The sequence below is a fragment of the Styela clava genome, chromosome 10 (genome assembly GCF_964204865.1).
Source record: "Styela clava chromosome 10, kaStyClav1.hap1.2, whole genome shotgun sequence".
Taxonomy (NCBI): Eukaryota; Metazoa; Chordata; class Ascidiacea; order Stolidobranchia; family Styelidae; genus Styela; species Styela clava.
Genome location: NC_135259.1, coordinates 13,607,476 through 13,629,100, shown reverse-complemented (window position 1 = coordinate 13,629,100; position 21,625 = coordinate 13,607,476). Strand labels below are relative to the sequence as shown.

Here is a 21,625-nt window from a genome sequence, read left to right as displayed (position 1 = left end):
GTGGACATAACGATCTTTTTGTTGTTATGTTGTTCTTTGACACTTTTTGGACACCTAGTGGAAATATCAAAAACCGCTTTTCTCTTTGATCACTGGAACAATTAATTTGAAATTTTTAGTGGTTAAAGATGAAATTTTTCTCCAGAAAGCTATTACTTTTATTCATTTAAAATATTTCTGTTAGCTCTGTGAGATTTGTTTTTGTTTGCTATGACATCATTAAACGTTCTGCGGGCATCGGACGCCATTTTGTGTCCTACTGTACTGCTTCGCTTAGTGTGAATATATTTGTAGACTGTGATCTGACGGTACGGTAAACCGTACTGTACTGCGAACAGACGTGTCCATATATTTGGGCGTAGCTCTCTTGTTACTAACAGTTATTTTATTTTAAGCGTTGGTGGAGGTGTTTTTGTTTTGGGCGGGGCTTTGTACGAAAGATTCAGAATTTCATCTGCAATCAACCTCATCCCTTAATTTTACTCCTTGCAAATTGGTTCCCGGTGCATAAAACAGCAATAGGTATTTTCGTGTTTGGGAAATCTTGGTCTTTGGGACAAGCAGCGACTTCTTTTTCTATTTGCAATTGGTTCAGCACCATACATGCTTGAATTCGAATCTACTTTATCGAATATTGAATTTTCGACTGTGGAACAGTGGTAAAACGTTTCTGCATATATTAACAGGCGTATTTTTTTGGTTTAATTGGCAAATCATCCACCTAGTTCTCTGAATGCATCACAACCGCGAATTTTGGAACGAAATATATATAATTGATTCGACAATAATAATGTAATTTACACAATCCAAATTTTCAAAAATAGTATTTTGTTCATATCTTCGAATTACATGGATAACTCCATGCAATGTGTACAATTTCCTGCAGAAACACAATAGATGTGGCCATTGTGGCATCTTATTCTTCTCTCAAATATGTTTGGTGCCTGCCTTTGACAAAAAATTTCCTTTTCTTCACATGTCGTTAGAGAAACTCCTTCCACCTGTCATAGAAATTAGGAACTCACAAATATGAAGTTGTTTGTGGCACACACTAGACTAACTACAGTTGTAAGATTTAGTTTACTAAACAAGCTTTCTTGTTTGCAAATGAATCCTGAAGTTACAACTGTCGTGGGATGGAAGAAAGTCACTTACTTCGTCATATGACATTCAAACATTAAACGATAAATTGATTATTTCACTCATAAATGTTGTGTTTTCAAGCGTGCCCCTGATATAAAAGATATTCTTGTAATATTTGATAACCAAAGAAATCTAAATATTACTTACATTAGGCAAAAGATCCTTTACCAGAATATCTTCAACAACATCTTTATCGTACAGTTTATACGATCCTGATGAGTCGCCAAGAAGTAGTTTTTTCACTTCAGCAATTGCTTTACGAAAAGATTCGGGTCGACTGATTAGATGAAATGAAAAAAACTTTATTCAAAAACGATTAGTTTTTATAATTTATATTAAACTAATGCAAATATACATATATAGTTATACGAAACGGCAGTGGCGGCGCGTCAATAGGGCCAACCGGGGCAATGCCCCGGTTGTTTTTTCGGTATAATAAAAAATATTCGAAAAATACCTCAATATCGGTTGCACAGACTGTCTACACTAGCCATATTCTCCCGACATGGTTCATTTTTCGCTCGCAAAGCCTTCGCCGAACGTCGACGGGGCGACGCCGATTTTGCCCCGGTTGCTCATTGTATATCGTATTCTCTCTTTTATCTTCCACTCGCCGCGTTTGTCTCGTTTGTTTTCTGTTTCTTTTACTAAATCATCGGGGCCGATCGGGGCTAGCCCCGAAATTACGACGACACAATGCCGAAGTTTCTTACAACAACGTGTTGACATATTCACGCATTCCTTCTCGTTTGTTGGTTGCTTGAAGAGTTGATAGTTTCCTCGCCTTCGTTTTTGTCGCTTTTTTCGCTATTTGAATCAGTTAGAGACCTTTAGTCCATTTGCTTTCGATTTTCCACATTCCTTTTGAGCTCCTCACTTCTTTCCGGCTTCGCATTTCTTAGCCTTAGACCTCATAATGAATAAGGTTGATGCACTACTTCGCACTCCGTTTTCGCAGCTGTCGCTGGAACAAAAATTAGAGGTACAACGTCTTGGGCCTTATCAACCAAAAAATTGTTCACTGGAACAATCCCATGACGGAGGAAAGCGTCGGCGTACATTCTGCGCAGAAACTTGGTATAAAAAAACACGAATGGTTGTGTTACAGCGAGGACAAAAATGCACTTTTTTGTTTTTATTGCCTACTTTTTGCTACCGCCCGTGACTCACGTTGGTGTAAATTTGATTTTAGAGATCTTAAACATCTTTCCGAGCGTGCCAGGGATCATCAATCTTCTATGGAGCATCTGGACAATGCAGTAAAATACCGAACATTCGGAAATGTTAATATTGCAGCACAGTTGGATGAAGGACGCGCGGTTTCTATTCGTCGGCACAACCAAAACGTCGAGAAAAACCGCCATGTTCTCGGTCGATTGATAGATGTTTTGAAGTTCATTGGTTGTCCCGAGCTGTCCCTCCGTGGGCACGATGAACGGGCTGGCTCTTCTAATAGAGGGGTATTTTTGGATATGGTGGAATACACCGCATCCCTAGATACAGTATTGAGAGATCATCTTGATGCCGCAACTGTTTCGAAAGGGACATCTAAGGATATCCAAAATGATTTTCTCGACTCAATGTATAAAATTTATTTACAACATTTGGCTCTGGAAATTGAGAATTGCCAGTTCCTTTCGATTCAGTCTGACGAGGCAACTGACATCACGTGCGTTTCCCAACTGGCTGTGATTTTTCGGTTTGTGAAAGATGGTAAACCTACCGAGAGATTTCACAGCTTTGTACCAATCGTTGATCGCACGGCTTGCGGGATATCGGCTGTACCGAAAGAAGTGTTACAGCCTTACAACGCGAAGTCAAAATTGATAGCTCAAACTTATGACGGCGCGGCAGTCATGAGTGGGTCGAAACATGGTGTTCAAGTTTATATAAAAGAAGATTTTCCTCGTGCGCATTTTTTACATTGTTATGCACACCAATTTAACCTCGTCTAAAGCGTCTGCTAGAAGATGGTGAGTTTTCATTTTTTCTCGCTTTTTTCTCCACAATATTCTATCACGTGGATGTATTATACGGCGCATTGCAGTCAAGGCTATGGGATGGAGCGTCTGTGCAGTCGTGTATTTCAGACTTCTGCGATGCTGTATCTCGTATCCGGGAAACAATAAAATACGACGACACATGGAGTGCTTCTTTACGCCGCGGGCAAACAACGCAGCGTTTGATTTTGTCTGCAAAGGAATGCTGTGACATTCTGGTGAATCAAATAGGCGATCGTCTGCGCACTGAACACCTTGCCGCGTTCTCTTTGATTAACCCCAAAAAATTTTCAAAATTTGCACGTCAATTTCCCATCCATTTGTTGGCTACTGTCTCCAAATTTTACCCCATGATAAACGTGGGTAAATTGGAAAATGAATTGCGATGTATATACACCAATCAAACTTTTTTGAACATCACATCAACTTGCGCGCTCTATGGGTTCCTCATAGATAACGCTCTAGTAACTACCTTTGCGGCGTCTGTAAAATTTCTGGACATCATTTTGACGACGCCTATTTCTTTCGCCGACGCAGAGCGAACATTCAGCACGCTGAAGCGTATTAAAACGTATCTCAGAAACACAATGAAGCAAGATATATTAAATTGCTTGGCTGTTTTATCCATTCACAGAGACGTTATTTCTGGGATGCATGACTTTAATCAGCGCGTTATTGAGCATTTTGCTTCCAAGAAACCGCGGCGAAGTTTCTGTTAATATGTCATTGTATTTATCTGGGTAAATATTGCCTTTTCTTTTGAAAGAGGTTTCAAAATAAACTATGTCTATATTTATTAATCCCTTGACTTGGACCGATTTTAAAGACACTTTCTTATCGTTAAAAATTGTCGCTTTTGCGGATTGGTTGTTACCGATGGAATGGTTTTTATACTCATAAAATGATGGGAGAACTTACAGCGCTCATCCTGTCCCCGTAGATGGGGGTGACTTGGTCCCGCAGTAGCTTGCCCCGGTTGTCAAAATGACCACGCGCCGCCACTGTGAAACGGTATACTGTACTCCTGATTTCCAGCGAAATTTTTTTTCAAAAGGTATAAATTCTATGGGAATGAAATTATAACACCCAGTAATAACAGAACTCCATTTTGAGTTTTATAAAAAATAACCTTCTATATCCTTCATGAATTTCATCACAGATTTCAAGGAAGCATCCACAATGTCTAATTCTCGATGTATCGCGTATAAAATCTTCATATTCACTATACGTCCACATTCCTCGTGGCAACATCAGCCAGTTGGTCAGATCTTTGATATTTTCCCTAAGATCTATAAGAAAATTTGATATGACAATTTAGGCCTAAATATTTGTGAGAATAAATGGATAGTTGTGCGAGTTCGCAGTAGTGTAGTTCTAATTATAATGTTTAAACGTAAAAAAAACTTTTTCCAAAATACGTTCATTTTTCGTTGCGGTCAGCGAATGCTCCATAAAAATGATCGAAAATAAAATTTCCAAAGATAGTAAGTATTATAAATATTAAATTAATTATTGCACAATTCTATTATTCCGAGCCCTGATATTAAATATTTAATAAACAAAAAATAAACGAAGTTGCCTTAACAAAAGTTTTACAGACGTTGGGTCGACTTACCTTTTAAAACAGTGATTAATTTCCCAGGTACAGATAGATTTTCAGGCAAAGATCCTAGAATATTGGCCACGATTTCTAGGTTATGGATTCTTCGCTCGTAGACACGAATTTTCGAATAGCTATGTTCGAAAATATTCTGTCAAAGAATAAATTTTATGAACGGCAATAAAAATCTCCTCATCGGATTTTCAGTATTTAATTTCAAAAAGTAAGTTCGCAACTTTCAGCATTCATCTTGTTTTCCTAATAAACATTGGTTAGATTGTAGCATATATATAGGCTTCGCCATTTTACATTATATAATGTTATTGAAATTGCTTCCTAAGTAATATAATTTCCCTTTTTATTGTATTTATGAGACTATTTTTTTAAGCTCATAGGTTGTGTATCACATTTTTTACAGAGTTATGAGGTGAAACCATTTGTAATTTTTTTATCAACCAATTAGAATCTTACACACTATCATGTTAATAGTTAATTCCTAGTATTACTGCAGACCGATTTTGTTCGTTATCGAGCAATGTAAAACTTTTGAAATGACTCACAGACAAGTACAATTTAGCATATTCTAAGTTTTCAATGGTGAAAAGAAAAGTATATATTAAAAATGTGGATTTTTTTTGTATTATTCCATATATATATTTATACGCAAATAAGATACCATTAATTACAATGAAACAGGGTATATTGTGGCAGTTTTATCACCTCATTGAATTTGCAAATATACCAATAGTCATCTGCAGCCAGAAAGCCTTCCTCTACCATTGATCCCACAATATTCAACTTCATCTCAAACATATAATGTAATTCTCGCTTTCGGTTTAAAGATAACTCGTTAAATTTGCTCATTTCTTGCTTCACCATACCCATGTCACTGAAATATATATGAGAAGAAAATTCCAGATTTCTTTAATGAAACAGGGTCCGTTATCAGCTGCACCGATTCATTACCAGTTTTGAACTGGACTGGGTCGCGACAGCGGACGAGATTCGTTGATTGCAATTTGATTGAGATTGTATTTCTTTTCTCCATGAGTAATATGAAGATTATAAAGTAAAATTGTTTTGGGGGTTGTTTCAAAATATGAAATTAATAAATCAACAACACTGTATGTGACAAGTAACGAATTCGTAGAATTTGAGCTATGAAATCCATATATACTTATTAATCCATTATGTTAGATTCAAATGCAATATACCTTGCTAATTTTTTGATGATATTTCCATATCTTGAATTCCTCAATATGGGTTTGCTACATTTTGGACAAATTTTGTGCTTTAGCTCTGAACCAACCTCCGGCCAATCCATCCAGGTGTCGAGTACTTCGCAAGAAAAAATGTGACCACAGTCTTCCAGTTGAATCAGTCTGATCAAAAAATTGAAATCAATCAATATATATAGAATAGAATACTAGCCATTTAACGAAAACATAAAACCAAGAACTGGATAAATTATTATTTCAATTGAGGAATGAGTTAGCAGAACCGACTGAGTTGGTCATACAACTTACTGAGAATTCACATTTCCTCCGCTTTCCGCTATTATTTCGAGAAATTTTTTTCCATCACAAATGGAGCAAACATCTGGACAAGCTTCTCCACATACACCGCAACATTTGTGTTTACATCTCAGTCGTTTTATACACGGTTCGTTGCATCTCGGGCGGTCACATGGTTCACCACAAAGCTTGGTGCATTTATAATGAGGGCATTGCCATTGGCATTGTTGTGCGCATGGGCTGCATAGATACCAACACTCTCTTTCGCATCTGCTATGAGAGCATCTTAATTTACAATCTTCTTTGCACACAAAGAATTCCGTGCCACACTTTGATTCAGTCGAGTGAACACACCACAATCTCCGTTTCTGACGTTTCATGCATGGTAAGTGGAGTCGACCCTAGTGAAAAAATGATGCATGAATATGTAAAGTGTAGGCCTATTTTTGATTACTTGGACTAGAAAACATATAAATAATATTTGTAAAAGTATTGTAATATTATAAATATATACTTTTTGCTTTCTTCATATATCAGCACAGAGACTCGGGAGAAATGACATCATGTATAAACTATAAAGTCCGGAATAAAATTTGTTATTACCTGCAAACATCTTCCGCAAGTTCCGCCGCACACGTGACCGCACTTCAATAATCTGTCACACGGAACTGGACAACGCCTAATTCCCATAATTTTTTCTTTATAGCAAGGAATAAAAGGTTCGTGTCCACACAAAAGTTTTACTGAAATGTTTTGGACATGTTAATCAAGTGTAAAATAATAATACAAACTACGCTACATCGAGTATGTGTAGTTTATTGAAAATAAGAAAAAAAAGTCCGACATCAATGATATGAAATAGAAGACAATTAGTTGTACAGAACTACTGTAACAGGACGGACAACTTTTCGCTTCGCAAAGATCTCCGATTGAAGATGCCGATATAGACACGCCATTGTGGTAAACTGCCGTGATGTACAGCCAGAATAATTTCTTCCAAGAAAATATAAATATATGTTATATAGTAGATTTTCTGGTTCCCCAATATAGACAATGGAAATTCGATAGCAATTGGAATAAACTATATTTTGAAAACATAAGTACTTCTACTCACTTTTTATCTTATGTTTGCAAATAATTTCTTCTGGTGGTAGGTGACACTCGACATGTTGTACGTGACCACAATTTGGAACTTTCTGTTAAAAGACCGAATTTGTGAAATTATTAAAATAATAAGATGATATGTTTTAATTTGACTTATTCAGTACCATATTTATCAGTTGTGAAATTATCTTGTTAAATGTGAATCCGAGATTCGGATTTGTATTATGACAAAACATAGGAATAATTGAGGCAGACGAATGTACGAAACCAGGCCCGGCAAAGCAAGAATACGTCTGGAAGGTTTAGTAATTGGCCCTTTCCATATCAGGCCCCGAATATTACCAGGTCGCGAGATGTTGACAACTCTAATCACTGCTCAGCCCCATGCGTCCATGCATATGGAACGATTATCTCGTTTGCTATTCCAACCCCTGTAGGAGTATCCATTTAACCCATTCCGTGGGAAACTTCTCAGTGCCGGGCCCCATATTGAAGCCACCGGAAGTTTTGTTAATTGGCATTGAATAATTGAAGCTTTGTGGCGTGATACTATGATCTTTTGTTTTAACGAAAATTTAACATCATAGTGCATTTCCACGAAATTGCTATGACGTTATAAATATAAAAATATGTTGTGACATTTCAAATGGATTTTGAAAAAATACAGCTTTGCAGTAACAGGCAAGATACGAACGCTCGCGATGAAATTAAATTTGCTAATGATTTTAAAAATGTCAAAAGGCCCAAACATGTAATAAAAATTCACGGTACCAGAAATCATGAAGCTTTAATACACGTTTATTTTTGCGACGAAATAACGATTAATCATGCTGAAATTACTACTTGGACCGAATATCGCAATTTCGGATTATTCGCCCATGCGAAAATCGTTTCAGAAAGGTTCTATTCTAATGATCGATTCTAAAAAATAAATTGCCATCACAAACAGAATTTTGCCAAGCTTCCTCACAAACAAAGCGTGATCTTACTAACATATATGTATATATATATTATATATATATATTAAGAATTGTGTGCATGGCATAGGTTTAAATGACTATTACGTAAAATCAGTTACTACACCATGCACTATGGTACGCGGTAAATTATATTTTGCTATATAGATATTAATTATATGATAACATTTATATTTTGTTCTTTTTTTGTTAGGATCAACTTACTTTCGGTATCAAAACCCTACATGGCCCACAATCCTCATGACATCTTTTTCTACAAGGGTGTTTTCTTTCGCACGATCTTGTGCATCTTTTGTAACACTTGACGTTGTCGTGGTTGCCCGGGTGGCAGTATTTCGTTTTACATGAATGGCCACATTGCAAACGGGCGTTACATAGATCCATGCAGCCACCTACGTAAAGTAAAAATAGTGAATTTTTTATTTAGGAATTCGTCACATGAGCAATTTATATCAAACGATTTCAGACGTTTCATGAAGTAACATAATTTTGTTTATACTGATTACCGGTATTACTACCATGTATCAGAGTTACCCGTCATTATTTATGTTGTCACGCTCTGCTGCCCACGGAGCGGCAGTCCAGGTTTTTATTACATGGGCTTGCACGACATTCATTTACAACTAGTGTGAAGGAGAGATTGTGGCGGTATTTGAGTGTATTAGCGTTATATATTATTAGTTTTATATGAAGTGTAGGATCTAGGTGTGAGTTGTCATAGGCAAAAGTTCTGATCTATTTTTAAGAGTATTCTTTTAGGGTCTTTTTTGGTTTCGCACCACTAATACTTCTAGTGGGCGCCGCATAGCCATTTTTGCATAATATGGTATTCGTATTCCTGACCCCCACCTGACTATGCAATCTAGAAATTGCAATCACGTCATAGAGCTTGCCAAAGAATAGCTACAATCGCCCGAAATGGCATCTGAAACGACGACAACGAACTCATTAACGCCAGTGATCTTTCTCATATCGGGATCGTTGCGTCCACTGAATTGGAATCTCTGTGGTTGCGACGAGAAAACGAGAGAAATAGCTTGCTCGATTTCGGGTGATAGTCGGCGCGTTCTGGACTATCATCTGTATACTTTGGAAGGCATTATTACGTCGCAGTGACGTGATTGTTGGATAACTTAGTCAGATGAGGATTAGGAATGACATGTGCAAAATTTTTGAGCCAGGCCAACTAGAAATACATGTGGTGCGACGTGCGACCCTTTTGTGCTGTTATGATCATTCAATACAAGCCAAGAGGAAAAAAATTATTCTGATATATACAACTTATTTGCCATATGTAAAATAGTTTCAAACTAGATTGCCTTATATACATACAATTAGCAAAATACCTTCCGGCACGTTGTCGAAGTCTTCAGCATTTTTAACAGGAGTACAATGTTCTGGATGTTTTTGGCATTTCAGCATCAGACATTCTCCAATACACCCTGATTGTTCCAATTTCAATGCAATATGCTTCCACAGCTTACTCTTTTCCTTCAACAACTTAGAGAAACATTTGCATATTTTGAATGTTTGCAGTGAATTATATAAATAGTAAAAAGATAACATTCCTTTTTTTCAAGTTTTAAACATTATCATATATATGTTATTTTTTCATTAACTTCCCCCTCATATAATTTTTTCGCTTCAGATATTTAATAACACTCAACGATTCAAATTTTGCTAGATCTCAACAAATTAATATTTGCTGTGAAGTGATCTGCACGGGCTATCATCAAAGTCGATGTTACTAAAAACACTGAGTACCTCTATATTCCCGATGCAATAAAAAGCATTCTTAGCACGAGAAAGTGCTACACATATTCTGTTTTCAATACGAAGAAATCCAATGTTCCCCTGTTAGAAACACAAGCTTGATGAGTTATTTTAATTAAAAGTGATCTAGTTGCAAAGAAAAATTTCAATTTTATACATCGACGATCATAATACTCTACTTGTGCATAAATTAACAACTGAATCTATCAAAAGATTCAATTCAACACAGGGAAATTACTACAAATGAAGGGAGTTGATGACATGGAAACTGGGAATGACGTAATAATTCTGAAAAAAATACCAACGTGAATGCTGAGTCTGTTCCGCGCCGGAGTTAACTTTCAAGTCTCGTGTCAACCCATACCTCAAATACCGGTATTATTATTAGCGCGCCAATCATCTCGCGTAACCATTTAACAGTACTCGTATCGATTTCACAGGGTGGAAAAAAAGCACTGTATTTAAGCACTTTACCTCGCAATTACTTCTAACTAGAGACAAGAGGATGATGTCATTTTCTTCTCCTTGGTATCCATCGACTGGCGTCACTTTAACATCTTTGCATGATTCATGTAAAACCGAACGGAATGCCGATATCTGACCAGCGTACATAGCCAAGATTGTTATTTGTGCTGGTTCATACTGTTGTTGTATCAAATATTTACAAAGTCTGGCTAAAAAGTAGGCTTCAAACTTGTTTTTCTTACTTTTTCCCTCTAACATGTTTTCTTCCGGAATGTTGTGCGACACAAAGAATACTGATTTCGTGAGACCTCTTATGTTTTTCCACCCGTTCCTTTTTGAAACACTGGAGTGATCCTGCAAATCGGAGTAAATTTGTGGCCGTAACAAATCAGCAATTAATGGTTGCATACGGTGTTGCGTTGAAAGTGTAACGTGTGGTACGTTTTTAATCATTCTTTCAAAAAGCGATATCTCCAGCTTATACTTCTTCGCCAATTCGTACACCGCTGGAGAAGGCTTAAGTTGTTGATGATCTCCTATTAAAATCAGATGCTGCGTAGTTTTAGGCAACGCAGCAACAATGTGAGCTTCCAGAACTTCTGCTGCTTCCTCCACAATCACAATTTTAATAGACAGGCGATTGATTAGTGATCTATACTTTGCAGCTCCTGTCGTTGTTAGAGCAATCACATCACGACTTTTTACAATTTCTTCATCCTCATCCTCACGATGCTTCGTCAAATCATCCAGACGGTGTGTATTCTTCGCCAAAATATTGTCGCGATTGATTCGTGTACTAGCACGCCATTTCTCTACCCAGTTTCTATAAATTGGTGCATTCAGATCAATTGAGATGATTATTTATCTTTGTAGTAAAACTTACATAATGAGTTTGCAAAATAAAGAAGTAATATGTATACCTGTACAAACACCATCTCTCTTCAAGTTCAAGTACATGAAGATCGTTAACATTGGCTACTTCATAATCATTCATTGTCGATGTTTTGTCAAGCTGCCTTTGAATTTTTTGTAAATCGCGACGATCATGCGATTGGGCTTTATGCAGCATCTTTCCTAGTTAAAAAAGAACATGAAATGAACTTTACTGATGTGGACTCGATTCACCATTTAGCAAAAAGCGATTATCTAGTGCTTATATAACTTACTGAAAACATAGATTCCATCACTCAGTTATGCTAGTGAGCATTTAAACACCACAGAAACATGTTTAAATAATAATTAACTAGGAAAAACAGGTCATTGTAAAAATATTTTTCAGTCATTGTCCGAATTGCATTGCAAAAATATGGCTTCAATGATTAAAATTGTAGAATTCACCCGACCTTTAGTGGACAGAAAAGAATGCTGCGATTTGCAATTTTTATATTTTGCAAGCTTTTCAATTCGCCACATTGAGATAACTTGCGTGATACGTTACAAAGGTTGCGTGGGTAGGGCAAGCTGGATTTTTTATAAATTGTAGTTTACTTTAGTCACTAAATAGGGCTTTTCTCGCCCTCAAAAAATGAGATAGATATTTCTTATAGAGACAGGACTTATTTACAGTACAACCAACCCAACAATAATAATAACATTTTTGAAAGTCTCGAATTTGTGTTCAAAATATAGTGATAATGTCGAGCATTGGCATATTCTTGGGCTTTCTTATGAACAGAAAACGAGATTCACATACACATTATATATATATATATTTATTTCATATATACAACCAATTATGAAAACTATAAAATACTTGACCAATTTAAAATCGGTGAAAAATCTTTACAATTTCGACTTGAAGAAATTACAAAAATATATATAAAATAAAAGTAATAACTTACGTAGGATACCAGTATCTACTGAAAGATAAATTGATTTCAATTCATCAATATATTCGTCATCTTTTTTTTTTTCAGACTGTCTGCCATGAAAATCTAAACAACGAATTACATAAATTATAATAAATGTAGATATTTATATTTTGCTATTTAATGGCTGACTTTTGTTGTTAAATCGATAAAAAAATGTGATAAAAAAATTACCACCGTATTCTAAATTTCTTCTATCTTCTATAATTGACGATTCCTCCATAATATGGGCATGTGCCGGGCTTCTTTGATCTGCAAATGTGTTATTCGAAGCGTTCAGAACAGAACAATGATTTTATAAAATTTGTATAATATTTTCTAAAGCGGAATAAATATTAAAACAAGAGAGCTATGCTCAAATATATGGACACGTTTACCGATTTCAGAAAAAGTACCAACATTTAAAGACATCAGTTATAACAGTGAATGCAAGCCACTAGTTCAGTGTCACCGCGCTGTGTTACGGTACCGGAACTGCCCTATCTTTTGAAGTCTTGTGACAGCGTGAATTGAAATTGCAAGAGGGTCCGACTCACAACTGTAGTAACACCAACGATCCGAGTCACTACCGTAATATAACACCAAGTACGGCACTATTCGCCATTCACCATTCCTCAAATCTTAGCAGAGCCAGGATTTCATTACGAACCACCGACGTTCGATGGCACCTGATCAAAAAAACATGAAGAGGAGTGCCAGTATACACATCACAAGGTGTCGCTATGTTTTATTCTGACACATAAAAACGAATCTCTTGAAGACCACAGAAATTTTTGAAATGAGTAAAAGTAATTCAAAATCAATCTTTAAGCACTGAAAATTTCGAAGCAATTTGTCCAGTATTAGAAGAGAAAATCGATTTTATCATGACGAAGAAGAATATTAACAAGAACAAAAACATAATATTGAAACGATCGTTATGTACACTCACGTGTCCAATAATGGACTATGTTTCATATTTTGATATGACTTGCCTTTTTGTTTATTTGACGATCGCTCCAAGTCTTGGAGACGTCTTATCATGTGATTTGGCATTCCAAGCCAACGTAAAAGTGATGAATCTTTAGTATCCCCGGCTGAAAAATATCGAATTCAGACTTCCGTTTCGTTTATTGACCTACTCTTGTACATTGAAGTGCTACCGAATAGAAGTAATCTCTTCAAATTTCTATTTTCGCTTTTATTTTTAATTTTCTTTCTAGTGTTTGATGACGATATTAATTGTATCCTAATGAAAATTTATGTGGTGAAACAATTTTATTTGAAGTCGGAACTAATAATTCACCCAATCACAAAATGAGAATAATTTAAAGCTTTCAAGAAGACTTCCCATCTTCAAATACTAAATAATGATCTTTATATTGAGAAATATTATATGTCCAATAGTGAAAGGGAAGCGCAATTTTTGTCTGCACAAGATTATCTACACCCCACGGTCACCAGTCGCCACCAACGACAACATAAACATAATCTAGACAAAAGATTGTTAGGTCCATTTTTTCAATGTAGATGAAGGCAGTGACTTAGAATTGTGTTGCCATTCACAATTAGAAGCTAATGCATCATCCTTATGCTATTTTCAGGAACTGTGCGGCGATAACAAATTACATTTTTACATTCTGTGGCCAAGTTTTAGGAACAATCTTCACAGGAACTCAAATGATTGTTTTACATACCCTCTACGAATTTATCTTTATTCGTCAGATTATCAAGATTTAATCGAAATAGTCAAAAAGTTTTCAAATGCAGTTTGCAAGCAACTGGCATGGAGATGGGAAAAAAAGATATATATATTTTGTCTCCAAAACAAAAAAATTAGCTCTTGTTAAATGCTCTTATTAAAAACTTTATTTTTTTTTTATTCTGAACTGAAAATGCAAACATCTTTGGAAGTATGTATCTATTTGCTATAATGAATTAATAGACGAAAAATTTCACGTTCTCTGTACTGACATAGCTGGGTGTAAAGCACATCAGGAATAAATTCTTCGAGTTGATCGACTTTCAGCACACCTAGAAGAGAAACTTCTATTTGAAAAGTACTTTCTCGAAAAATACTCTCGCCATTCTTCAGGGCACCTGCAAAATAAAAAGTATTTTTTGGAGAACTTTCAACGTGACAAATGCCAAAGTTTTTATGTCTTGGAATTGATTAGAAGTATATATAGACGGAGATGCCAATCTTTAATATAACGAAACAGGCGAATGCAATTGAATGAGGTTCTAAATGATTTGGAGACAGAAGATCAATTTTATCATTTTTTTTTCAGATAGTTGTGTATACCGAATTACAGAAGGTTCTGTTTAACGAGTTATCACTTGCAGAATAACAATCAATATATTTACAGCAGAAAAAATTTAACAAAAGAATCTATATCAAATTAATACCAACCTATAGCAAAACCAATTGACGAATTTTTTTCAGTTTTCATTTTTTTTTTAATAGATGCAAGCGTATATTTTGTAACAACGTCGCTGCTGCACCGACCTCCTATTCTAATAATATTTTTGCAATATTTTTCAATACTTTCCACAAATTGGTCGAGTGCATGATTTGTGTAGCATACGACCAAAATAGGAGAGTGGGACTCATGGCGTCTGAAATTAAACAAAACCAAGTTTTGACATATTAAAATATACAGCAAATTAACATTCACAGCATTTTTGCTTCAACCAAAAAACATTCCTTCTTGCTACATAATGTGCAATTTGGATATTATAACAAAACACATTTGTGGATTTTCATTTTGTAATTTCAATAGTATATGAGTCAATGGCTCATTCCGAAATTTAAAGGAAAAATAATACTTGGTAGCAAAATGTATCAAAAGATACCTATATTAGAAAGTAGTAGGGGTGAAAAAAGTTGAAAACACTGATTGATGATTGAATGATTTTACTCAAAAACTAGTCGATAAATAATTTTGAATTATTTGGTTTCACTTTTAAATCACACAACTACCCCTTATGATAACTTACCGCCACTGTTTTGCATTAGCTAGTAAAATTTCCATGATTCGCACACCAACGTGTGTCTTTCCTGTTCCAGGTGGGCCTTGTATAACGGCAAATTCTTTAGTCAAAGCCAATTTCAATGCATCTGCTTGTACTTGGTTGAGGTTAAGTTTACTTGCATCGGGCCATTCACTATCTTTTAGCAGTCTAACCTTTTTCCATTTGTGTGGAACTAGAGAGAATTATGCGTTAGTACTTCTAACGAAATAAAAACAGAAAGTTATGTCAAATTATGCGTTTTAGATTAGATTAGATTTATTCTCCATACGAGATTTTCCAAAGCTAGGTTACTAGCCCTCAATTTGGCCCTCAAATTGATCTCAAAGCATGATATTTATGGTGTCATATATATACCATTACGTATATTACCAGTAATTTGTAATTTCTTACTTCCAACCTTAGTTGTTCATTCTTGAATTGCTCTGATGAACTTGCATATAATATTAAAGATTAAACTTTTCTATGCAGCTAATTTGATAAATATCTAATGGTTTTATTCCTTGCTATTTCAGATATTGAATGAACTAGATACCTTCGGTTTTATCTTCGTCTGAAGAGTTGGTACAATATGTCTTGATCCTATAAGATGTAGATTTGTTCATGTACTTCGGACGTTTCACGTGTTTGGAGCATTGGACAATATATCTATCCAAAGGAACTGTTTCTGTTTCTGAATATTACAACGAATATATATATATTAATATTTTCATGACGAGAATGACCGCCCATTTTTTTATGAGAACGTCGTCTTGTAGGCGGATGACAGAAGCTCCACCCGTACCTATTTCTACACAATGTTTGGGTTTCCTATGATATGGTATTTTAGATAGAAATTGTGCGTTTGAACTGCGTGCGTTCGAATTTTCCGCCAATCATTTTTTCAGTTCACAGAACCACTGCAACCAATGTATTTTCTTCCTGTAAATCCTGTAGGTCGTAGATTTTCTACCTCAAGTTTACCTCTTAGTGCCGACAGCACATGTGTATAGGCTTCGAAAAACGCTTCCGATTCAACCATAGTATAAATCGCATTGTAATCAATGTTATCTTTAATCCTTACTAGAATAAAAAATATATTAGATTAGCAAATAGGGCTATTTTGCAATTACATGAAAACAGTAGAATAACTAATGCCTTCTTAAATTTATGTGAGAATTAAATCGAATGACCCCCGATCGAGTTAGAGATTGTAACTCGGTTTTGCACTCCGACGGTGACATTCAATGGCAATTGTAATTGGAAATTTGAGACTTAAATTGATGAGACGTCAACACGTTATAATAGCTTCTCTAGTTGAGATGAAGGCAGTGTGTACGCTGTGTGCACGACAGTTACCCGACTCGGCACAATTTAGTTCCATCACACTCAAAAATCAAGCGGAACGGAAACTTATGCATGTTTCATCACGATAACCACACATAAAAAGTATATATTAAAAAAATGCTTATCATTTATCCTCTGTCCCACCGCGAAAAAAGATACAAGTATATAAAGATAAAATTAAAAGATCAATTTTAGATCGATTTATCTCTTGTTAGAAATCCTAGTATCCAAAACCAAATTTTAATTAGACTAAATTTTAATTTAATTATTACCCGTTGTCGTGGTTTGTGAATTCCGCAGAAAGAATGGATTTACCGGTATATTGTACGGATTCTTTGATTCATTTTCGTAAAGAATTTTTATCCACAATAAACCTTCGACCAAGTCTTCTGGATTTCTGTCCACAACCACAGCAAACACAAGATCTTTCTGTAATAATGAGGAAACAATAACTAAAATTGGCTGAGCTCTATATCCTCATGCAACATTGAATTCAAATTTAACTTACTTCAAACTTATCTACAGTCTTTGAGAGGCAAAGCAAGTTTCCACTAATTAATCGTTTTGTATTTGTCCACGATACATTCTTGAGATGTTCAGTGCTGAATTTAACTCTATATAATAATCCTGTAAAAGTTTATATAGTTTATTTGACACAAAATGTTCATATGGGTCGCTGGCCCTCATTACTTCACAGGTGCGGCGTTACTGGTACTATGTGATTTTGCAGAGCGCTGGGACTTGATTTTCGATTTGATTGATACTTTTGAGCGACTAGATTCCAGTGTATGTCGTAGTGTAGGCTAGCGATACTGAGATTAATCATTGAACTTCCGTGTTCATAGGTTTGAGCATTGCTCATTTGTTCAAAATCAGCTAGCAATTTTACAGAAGAGTGTAATTAACGGAAAGGTTGAAATTGGTACGAAAGTATATCTGCACACGGAAAAAGTAAGGATTTATCACAGCGATAAATAAATGGGGATTCCATTGCAAAAATTCCCATCAACATTTATAAACTTTTTTTGAAAAGTGATATAATTAGCAAAGTAATTTCACTATTTGATGGATAATTTTAAAATTGGTTGGAAATCATAGGCACTTCAGCAGAATAGACCAAATTAGTTACATAGGTACAACCTCCATTTTGTTGCTCAAGTGGGTAATGGATAAATGTAATACTAGACGGATGGATCGCTTTTGCACTAACTAACTGGTGCAAAACTGAATTGTTGGTTTCGAAATTTAAGTGTCGTGTGGGCGTTCCATATTAAAATCAGATCAAACTTATTACTTATCATTGATTAGATTATTGCACGCTTTGGTGCCCACTGCTAAGTCACATTCCTGTGTGAGTCGCATAGTCTACCGGTACTGCAGTTAGGCCAGATATTGGAATTCATGCTTTCTCATATCCATATAATTTATGTCAATTGATTCCTTTTCTAGATAAGGGCTCGATTTCATTCATACACGATGTGGATTATACAAAATGCAAATGTGCAGTTTTACCTTTCATAGTTGGTTTGATATAAGCAAACTGAACTCCCGTATAGTATTTCACTTCGGAATCACTGCGTCGGCAACCTGAATAAAAACTCGTAGAAGTTAGACGTAGTAGGTATGTATAACGTAGTAGTATATATTTACGGTATAACCATTCTCTGCTCTTTTGAACAATTTATGCTCCAAACGTGGGCACGGTGGCCTAGTCCATAAGATATATGTCAGAGTGGTAGGCTAAAGACCCCGCGTTCAGTCTACACATCCTCCACCTCGATCAGAGTTTATAAAAAATTGATAAATATGAGGGAACAATGCCAAACCGAAAAGAATCCAGTCTATTCTAAAATAGTGTATTTTTTATATATCGGTGCTGTTTGTCTAAAATTTTGCTTGTGGGTGCAAGTGTGAAAACAACCATAAAAAATTTGATTTAATTTAGTTTTAATAAGTGAAAATTTATCGGCAGTGTAGCATATTTGTATAGACGTATCTACTTTGGCGTCCTTAATTTTGATTATGATGCAATATTAGAATGAGTGAAGTTTGCCTTGCGTTTAAATTGTGCTGAATTAGGTTTCTATTGTATGGTGACCGTACATTTGAACCTATGTACATTTGAACCCATGCGTATATCCACGGGTTCAATCTATATGCGGGTGCTAAAACCCATGGGTTAGGGTTAGTATGGGTTTAACTATCCGTGAAACAAAAAAAATTCCATAGGTGCAATGGCATACAGGTGCAATTGTCATGGGTTCAAATGTACGTGGGTTCAAATGTAATGGAACCCTACTGTATACATGCCATTTGTCCGACTGACGTATATCAGATTAATCATTAGTTTGCCGGCTCGATACAGACAACAATAACTTGATAAGCATTTTCTGACAAAGTAAGCCGTTGCCTTCTTAAATAAGTCTCCTTGCGTGTGGTATTAAATTTTATATTCATTACGTATTATCTCATAGAAGGTTCTTGACAATCATTATAGATATAAGCATGCACAATCTAATAAATTCCAACCAGTCACAAAATTTGGCTCAACTCTTACCACCGTTAAGTTTACAAATTCCATCTCTCAGGGGCCGTATATAATCTTCTCTCATCAGTCGAAACTGAACATCCAAATAATGTTCATCACTAATGCAGATAAAAATTCAGTATCAATTGGGAAAAAGGGGAAAGTATTCCCGTCAAAATTGAAGAATCCGTATTTTACCTCTACAGCACTAAACAATAAACAAATTCTTTTTATAAGTGTTTTTATGAACTGTAACAACATACCATTTTCTATTGAATTCATTCAAAATGTAATATTTGTTTTCAGAAGTTCAAAAAATTTCGAAAATACTCAATGCTAAAATAAATCTTATCAAACAATTTGGTTTCATTACTTATCGTAAGGCATGTCCGTATTGTTTGCCCTGACGAATGGCTCTTCATCGGGGAGTAAATCCACATTCGTTCGAGGTATTACCGGTATGTCCCGAAAATTGTCCGGAGGAATTTTGTGCCGGCCAAAGCTATACGTTGCCGATCCGAAAGCCCTGACAAAATATATATATATATAGACTATGTCTTGTTATTGTTGTTTTCCTGGTCAACGGGATTTTTTCATATTAAACAAACAAATCTATTTACTACTTATGGAATAGTAGCCAATACATGAAATATCATCATTACTGATTCGCTCAACATTACATGCGAAACAATGGCAAGAACTTCGAAAATATGATCCTTAGCTGGTATTACGAGCAACTCGCACTCCGTCTTTCAAATATTTTAATAATGTGTAGACCATATACAAATTACTGTTTGTGCATTTTCTACGCAGAAACAGAATAAAATTAATAAACAGATTTGTCAGTCGACAGATCAAATTGCTCAGTGCAAAAAAAAAAAAAAGATTTTATATTTTTACTTGATTATTGGCGCCTCATTGTAGTTGGATTGACCATTATCTTTGTCTTGTATTTCAGTTGACGAGTCACTTTCAGTATCTGTCGAATACTCACTTTCGTTGTCGGAGGAACTAAAATAAACATGAGAAATCAACCAATTGAAGAGTATTCTATACAATGAGAAATGCCAGTAACTAACTCCATTTCCAAAAACAAAAATCTTATCATTAATACTCTGTTTGTTGCCGGAAACGTTTAAAACACAACCTTGATGTTGTATAATTTGAAGCATTTCTCAGGCTGTGGTTTGTTCCGTCAACTTTTGCATCGGATGATCTGAAAGTAAATCGGTCCCATAGTCAGGTTTATTTTCCTAGGTAGTAGCAATTAACATGTAATGTTGAAAAAAGTTAATTCAATACACAGTGTTACTGGGTCGAGAAGTACATGGGTACCAAAGATGGTTTAATAAAGCAGCTAAACAACCAAAGTTATAATATCTAATTTAAATTTATAAGATTGGGAATTTTTAATTTCCAGAGTACGTTTGTTATTGGAAAGTATATGACTTTGGCACCAAGTATATGTAAAGTCGGTATTTTGCATATTTTCACGGGAGCCATTCGAATTTCCAGCCAGGCGGGGGAACCGGAACCGAAATTCTGAAATCGTTGGTCAGAATTTCAGACAATCTATTAAGTAAGGCTTGTATACGCCAAAGATTTCGTAATCCAACTTTGATTTACTCGGACTTCTAATGAATGCAAAATTGGACCATAAACAGAACTATAAGATACCTGATTTTGAATGGATTCAAAATCCCGTAATCGAACTTTCTAAGCTTTTTAGGAGGCTCTTCATCACTTATAATTTCTCCATCAGATAGTCTGTGATAAAAAAAATAACATTATAAACCCCTTAATATATATATATTTTAACAAGAAAAATTTTTACTCGGTTGATATTTTCCGTTCCTTGACAGAGATTGTATCGAACTCCAATCCATTGCGTTGAGGCAGAGACAAATCATCCATAATATGGCAGTTGTCGCATTCAAAAGCGTTTTTTTTTTCACTGAAATGTCAGTTTATATAGTATTTAGTAATCTACTTTTATTTTCCAACGGTTTAAGACCACTATATAGCAGTAACATAGAAAGGATACGATAGTGGTGATTTGATGCTGCAATAAATCGAGTTTCAACCTTATTGGTGACGCGGAACACAAATACAAGATTTTGAACGCTCGGAGAGCTATTGTACAATTGAATATGTGCGTACTTTTGGTTATGTGATTATGTTTATTATTATAAAATATGCCAAACAGCAAAAATTGGGCGCGGAACACTTGATGATCTTTCTCAGAACAGTTGTGAAACGCACTTATTATATGATTATATTATACTAGTGTATTTGATTATATTCAAACAATAAACA

The 21,625-nt window shown here is 35.3% G+C and overlaps 1 protein-coding gene across 1 annotated transcript; it reads right to left on the bottom strand.

The window, feature by feature from the left end:
- Positions 1-783: 783 nt before the first annotated feature.
- Positions 784-21,294, bottom strand: LOC120337510 (NFX1-type zinc finger-containing protein 1-like). Its single transcript, XM_078116657.1, has 31 exons — positions 21,144-21,294; positions 20,987-21,076; positions 20,457-20,525; positions 20,210-20,320; positions 19,683-19,835; positions 19,340-19,428; positions 18,295-18,369; positions 17,291-17,409; positions 17,055-17,211; positions 16,420-16,518; positions 15,992-16,129; positions 15,424-15,631; positions 14,837-15,042; positions 14,398-14,523; positions 13,419-13,520; positions 12,619-12,696; positions 12,418-12,510; positions 11,497-11,650; positions 10,586-11,399; positions 10,103-10,192; positions 9,685-9,838; positions 8,543-8,730; positions 7,372-7,453; positions 6,861-7,000; positions 6,270-6,658; positions 5,958-6,125; positions 5,464-5,632; positions 4,759-4,894; positions 4,273-4,432; positions 1,291-1,420; positions 784-1,001 (listed from the first exon to the last, which is right to left on the bottom strand). The coding sequence occupies exons 1-31, from the start codon at positions 21,221-21,223 to the stop codon at positions 846-848; spliced, it is 4,923 nt and encodes a 1,640-aa protein (XP_077972783.1). The 5' UTR covers positions 21,224-21,294; the 3' UTR covers positions 784-845.
- Between the last annotated feature and the right edge of the window lie 331 nt (positions 21,295-21,625).